The sequence below is a fragment of the Choloepus didactylus genome, chromosome 15 (assembly GCF_015220235.1).
Source record: "Choloepus didactylus isolate mChoDid1 chromosome 15, mChoDid1.pri, whole genome shotgun sequence".
Lineage (NCBI taxonomy): Eukaryota > Metazoa > Chordata > Mammalia > Pilosa > Megalonychidae > Choloepus > Choloepus didactylus.
In genome coordinates, this window is record NC_051321.1 from 3,537,948 (window position 1) to 3,544,028 (window position 6,081).

At 56.7% G+C, this 6,081-nt stretch overlaps 1 protein-coding gene across 12 annotated transcripts in view; it reads left to right on the forward strand.

Annotated features, from left to right (window-relative positions):
- Positions 1–5,767, forward strand: part of EBF3 (EBF transcription factor 3) — a 117,894-nt gene extending 112,127 nt beyond the window's left edge. For 5 of the 12 annotated variants that reach the window (XM_037804457.1, XM_037804458.1, XM_037804460.1 and 2 more), the window contains 5 exons: positions 574–639; positions 1,307–1,484; positions 2,425–2,613; positions 3,018–3,215; positions 5,196–5,767. In XM_037804457.1, coding sequence (XP_037660385.1) covers positions 574–639; positions 1,307–1,484; positions 2,425–2,613; positions 3,018–3,215; positions 5,196–5,227 — 663 coding nt within the window. In that variant the 3' untranslated portion in view covers positions 5,228–5,767. Of the gene's footprint in view, positions 1–573; positions 640–1,306; positions 1,485–2,424; positions 2,614–3,017; positions 3,216–4,168; positions 4,282–5,195 lie in introns of all 12 variants that reach the window. The other 7 variants (XM_037804456.1, XM_037804459.1, XM_037804463.1 and 4 more) reach the window with 4 other exon arrangements.
- The last annotated feature ends 314 nt before the right edge of the window (positions 5,768–6,081 follow it).

Sequence of the window (6,081 nt, forward strand, 5' to 3'; positions counted from 1 at the left end):
CAGGCAGTCAAAGAGGTTAATTGAAAAATTTTCTTAATGTCATTATGAAAGAACTAGATTAACCCAAGTTAATTCACTTTATTGTTCAAAATAAAGAGGAATAAGCACTGAACTCACTTGCAAATTTGGGGCGTGAATTAGGGGTGAGATGTTGTCTTTAAGGACTCTGCCAGTTTAATTAAGATATGGAAAATTACTTATTGTTCTTCACCACTAAAGTGCTGGGAATTAGCAGGCAAATGTGTGCCTGGGCCTTTCATCTCCGCTGTGTGTGTGTGTGTGTGTAATACCCATGAGCCGCCATCGTGGAACCTCGGGCACCGGTTGTGCTCAGCGGAAGGGGCCCTGCGTTCCGGGCGGTGGGACGGCTCCTGGCCAGGCCCCCGGCGAGCTTGGAAAACCACAGACGAGGCCGTCACCTCGGCCGCCTCGCCCGGCAGGGCCTGGGCAGGAAGATGTGGGTGGGGTCCCGTCTCTCCCCTCTACACACGGGGCCAGGTTTATCGTTGTTGCCCGAAAGCCGCCTGCTGCAGTTCCTCCGGCGAAATAACCCCGCGCCTGCTTTTCCTCTAGGAAGTGTTACTCAAGAGGGCGGCGGACCTCGTGGAAGCCTTGTACGGGATGCCCCACAACAACCAGGTGGGTGGAGCAGCAGTGTCGCAGCCTCGTCCCCGCGTGGCCGTGTCCGCGGATGCCAGCGGGCGCTTTCCAGCCCTGGCTCCCCGGGCCGAGGCCTCTGCAAAAGCTCCGCCTCCCCGCATCTGCCCTGGCGCCCAGTGTCCGAGGAGAGGATGGCACGTTAGCGCCAGGCACCCAGGTGGCAGCAGTCGGTACGGGCAGGAGCGCACAATCTTGAGACCTGTCCAAATTACTCAGCGACGGAAAGGCATCTTGTGTCAATGCTCCTGGGGCCTGGTGGGTTTTGGGGTCCCTGAGGGGCAGAGATGGGAGCAATTGTCCCGGGTCCTGACTCGGTCCTGTGTGCTTCCACACCAGCCTTGAACCTGGACGTAACTCCAGGGCCGGGCTCCTGGGCTGTGGGCGCGGGCGGGAGAGGGCAGATGCGGTGTCTCTCGGAGGCAGCTTTCAGTTCTTTGACCACCAAAAAGAAGAGCTGTGTCCTGGTCCCCAACTAGGGTGCCAGCGTGGTGCGTCCCGTCGCTTGCACCTGGGAGGTGAGGTGGGGTCCTGGGGCTGTGCATCTGCGGTTGTGCTCCCCATGGCCGTGCTCCCGGTAGCTGTGCTCCCCACGGCTGTGCTCCCCTAGGTGCTCGCCCCCCTGACCAGCTGCCTGCCCTTCCCACAGGAGATCATCCTGAAGCGAGCAGCCGACATCGCAGAAGCCTTGTACAGCGTCCCGCGCAACCACAACCAGATCCCCACCCTGGGCAACACGCCCGCGCACACCGGCATGATGAGCGTCAACTCCTTCGGCAGCCAGCTTGCCGTGAACGTGTCGGAGACGTCACAAGCCAACGACCAAGGTAGGCCGCCCGCCGGGGCCCCGCCCTGCCCGACGCCCTCCGGCCGGTTCAGGCCTGAGCTGGAGCCTGGCGAGCGCCGGGTGCTCCCTCCTGGTCACCTGCTTCCCCGGGGCCTCCCGGCCAGCACTGGACAGACTGTTCCAGAAGCCAGCAGTCCGTTAGAGCAGTGACTTGGGCTGCCACTCAGGTGGCTGGTACTTGCTAGGAGTGTTCTTTACGCCCATGTGCCTTTGCTCTTCTCGGGAGGTGGGGAGAAGCCCCTAGGATAGCAGAGGATAAGGAGGCCCACGGGACCCGTCTCGGAGGTGTTGCCTGGGTGGGATTTGGATTCTTAAATTTGGAATGAAGACACGGAGGGAAAGTCGTGGAAGTCCCTTCCCGCCCTGCACCACATCCCATGCCTGCCGAGGGTCGCTGTGTCTTGCTGACTGAGCCAGTCCCTTCAGTCCATTTTCGTTTTCCCCTCGTTGGAGTGTTGGTTCCCCCCATCCACCCTCACTCCTAACCGCCCCCCTTACGGAGACAGCAAACCATAAAAACGGAGACCCCCAAAGAGCCTTTCGAGGGAAGTTCCTGCCACGAACGAGCTCTCCTTGTCAGCCATGGCATTTGCAGGGCCGCAGAGGCCGAAAGTTCACATAGCGTGTTGGGACAAACCGGGGATCCGAGTCGTGGGTAATTGCTCCTACGGAGAAGCGTGCGAGTGACGGACGGTCCGATGGAAGGGCGCTCGGGCTGCCCGGGCACCGGGGAGCCGACAGGGGCAGGGTTGGCTGATGAGGCTGCCGTAGCTGGCGAGAGGCGCTGGGGCTGGAGTGGAGCGTGAGGTCGATTAAAGATGTGTGCTCTGCGGTGGAGATTCACGGGGAAACCCACCCCTCCAGTGTCTGCTGCTGATAATAACGTTATTTTTGGCGGGGGGGGCGGGGGATTTTAACAGTCGGCTACAGTCGCAATACAAGCAGCGTTTCCCCACGAGGATACGTCCCCAGCAGCACCCCCCAGCAGTCCAATTACAACACAGTCAGCACTAGCATGAATGGATATGGCGGTAGCGGCATGGCCAGCCTGGGGGTCCCTGGCTCCCCTGGATTTCTCAATGGTTCCTCCGCCAACTCTCCCTACGGCAGTAAGTGTCTGTTTTTGTCACGCGTCATCACGCAGATTCATATTCACTACAAAGTCAAATGTGTGCGTTGCTTGGATGTTCTGTGATGTGAGCTACTGGATAAAAGGAGGGGTGACTGGAGGCTGGACGCCTAAACCACGGCCGTAAATTGACCCCACACGGGCCGCCGTGCGATCCCATTGGAAACGAACGCGGAAATCGGAACCAAATTGGGCTGCTCAATTGGAAAAGAAAAGCCCCACGTGAAAGAGTGTGCCTCTTATCCAGAGAGTGGCCTGGCCGGGAGCATCTCGCGTTTGTTTTTGTTGGCTTTGCGCTCTGATTCTGGGGCGCGGCCTGAGCGCCCCCTTTGCGGTGTTGCCGTGCCGTGGCGCCGCGTCCTGACGATGTTTGCTTTGTTGCAGTAGTACCCGCCAGCCCTACCATGGCAGCCTCTTCGGTCACCCTCCCTTCAAACTGTAGCAGTACACACGGCATTTTCTCATTCTCACCTGCCAATGTCATCTCCGCAGTGAAACAAAAGAGCGCCTTCGCGCCCGTGGTCCGGCCCCAAGCTTCTCCGCCTCCTTCCTGCACCAGCGCCAACGGAAACGGACTCCAAGGTGAGGCTGGGGCACGGGCACGGTGCCCAGGCCAGGGGGTGCTCCTGGAGCCCCGGGCAGACCTGTCCGCTGGGTTCCCTCCCGGGGCCACGGGAGCTCCGTCCCCTTCAAACCACACCCCCAGATTCCTGGCAGCTCTTGCAGTCATGCACGCTCCCCCTTCGTGCACCGTGATGCCACCCCGTCCCCCCACCAACCTGTGTTCATGGAAATTAGACTCATGCATTAGCCGTGACCACGTGAATTCTGCCTCTTGGTTTCTGTTCAGCTCATGAAACCATGTTCTCGTCCTCCACTGTGAACTGATGGCCACACGTGAAAGACCCCCTTACCCTCAGGGGTGGAGCCCCGTGGGAAAGGAAATGGGGTGTGGCTGAAGGCAGAAGGGGCTCCTTCCCTGTCCCGTTAGCAGCCACGCCCCCGGCTCCTGGGTTGGTGGCTTCCTGCTCACGAGGCAGGGAGCAGAGCAGGACAGGGCGGTGGGCTTCAGCTGCCCACAGAGACCCTCACTAAACCAGCCCGCTCTCGGCCCCCTGAGGCTGTGCTTCCCCCACCCTCATCTGGCAGACCCTGTGCCCCGTGGGGCCACATGACCGTGGACAGGCGTGAGCTCGCACACCCAGGCACGGGCACAGGCTTGTCTGTGGATGGGGGTTGACTTTCCTAAGTAACATGTCTAAGGATCCCAAGAGTCCAGAGACTGAGGGACTGGCCTGAGGGTCCTGGGACGCACCCCAGGACGCAGCTGGCCGCTCACCTGGGGGTGCCGGTGCCCCTGGGGAGGACGAGGGTCCCCGTGGGCGCCTGGGCTCTGAGAGTTTGCGGCTGCCAGCCGGCCCCTCTCAGACACCGCCCTGGTAGGGGCTCCTCCTGGTGAAAACCACATCCAGTTACTCCTGTGAAAGACGCCACTCCATTCCACCAGTATTTATTGAGCGCCTACTGTGTGCCAGGCTCTCTGCTGGGTGCTGAGGACGCAGCCGCGGAGAAGACAAACGGGCCCTTTTGTGAAGTTGGTGGCATATTTCACTTTGATGAACTAATGCTCAAAAAAGGAAGTGGAAAGGTATCGATGATTTGAAATAATTGTCTTCACAACCTCTGCTAGAGTAGAAGAGGCCCCCCTATGCCCCCAAGTGCCGCTGACGGGCGGTCGGCAGACCAGAGCCGCTTGAGAGGCAGGCTGAGCGGGCCGCGGCCCCTGCCCCTGGCGCTGGCTGCAGGTGGCACCTTGTGCGCACACAGGTCTTCCAAACCGTGAGGTGGTACCGGTGAGTCTGAGATAAATTAATATTGTTGAAATTAATGAACTGAGAAATTGAAGCTCACATCGCTACACGAACAAATTTATTAACGTGTTATATATAAATTAACGAGAACCATCATTCTGACAAAAATCAAACAACACTAAAGTTAAAGGATTTTAAATTACGTTCCTACCAGTTCACCAGCAAGCGTCAGCAGCACTTGGCCTTCCGATGCAAACTCTTGCTCTTTTGTCCTCAAAAGAGGGAAAAGAGCTACCGGTGGCAGGGAGGTGACCCTCCGGCCTCCTCTGGGCCCTTGGCCTTGAGGAGCCAGGGTCGGTGGGCCCACGGGACACAGGGAGCTCGCCGTGAATGGTGACGCTCAGCGGGCAGGCTGGCGGGGCCAGTCCGAACTCACGCAGGCCTTGGCTGGCGCGGCCGGCTCTTGTCCGTGGGCAGAGGGAACCTTCCGGAGCCACTGCAGGCCAAAACGTGTGGGGGGCAGAAACCTCTGCACACATGAGTGTTGGGAGCCCCCCCCACCCTGGCCCCAGATGAAAGGGCTTTGGGGGCATTTTGTTTCCACTTCTCCCCACCCCACTGTCTTAACCAAGGTCAAGGCTGGTTAGTGGAGCCCAGTGGGTCAAACACAGGAGGCTGCCCCCCAACCCGAATTAGAGGCAGGCGCGGGGCTGGGCGTGCTGGGGTGACGGCCCGTCTCCCTCTCTTTCAGCTATGTCTGGGCTGGTAGTCCCGCCAATGTGAGGCTGTCTCGGGCACCGTCCGCAGCACCGGGCACCCCAGGACGGCTTCGGGGATGCGCTGAGCGTAGTAAGAGCTGCTGATGGAAACGGTCTTCACACACATCAGCAGCAACCGAAATGCTACGAAAGACTTTGTTTAAAGATTTTATTTAAACTGTTAAGAATCGACATGCAAACGAGCTCCTTCTTCATGAACAATTCCATTTTATTGACTGAACTTTTCTCATATTTTCACATTTCTCAGTCCTGAAGAATAAGGAAAAAACAAAGCGACGCCTATTTTGTATAAAGTTTCTGATTCCGTCTTGGCTATGTCTAGTACTTGCTATGTGTTGGGAGAAAGTTTGTGAATGCACCATTTTGATTATCCTGAAACACGGATGGAAAATGCCTCCAAACATTTTTCTGTACTCATTCTTAGATTCACAATGGTTGTGTATCTCTATAATGTGAAATATTTTTTTGTGGTGACAAAAGGGGGCCAAGGAGATGTGAGCCATCAAACTGGAAAAAAAAAAAAAAGGATGACTATATGATGAGAATTTGGGGTGGCAGGGAGGGGGTGGGTTTCATTGCTTAACTTCATCTTAATGAAATGAAACTTTGTAACTTATTGTAGTTAGAAATTGTAACTTTGATATTGAATTCTCTTGCCTTCAACAAGCACACTGACAGAGGAAAAAAAATGCTACTGTCTGTTGGTTAAAATATTCTCCCACTGCTAGAGCTTCCTGTTAAGCAAGTGTGATCTGCAACATTTTTTCAACTTTTGCTAGCACTGTAATACTATTGCATTCTTAGGCTACTGTGAAGTCTATGTTTCTTGTACCAGAAAATTGTCCTTTTGACTTCTAG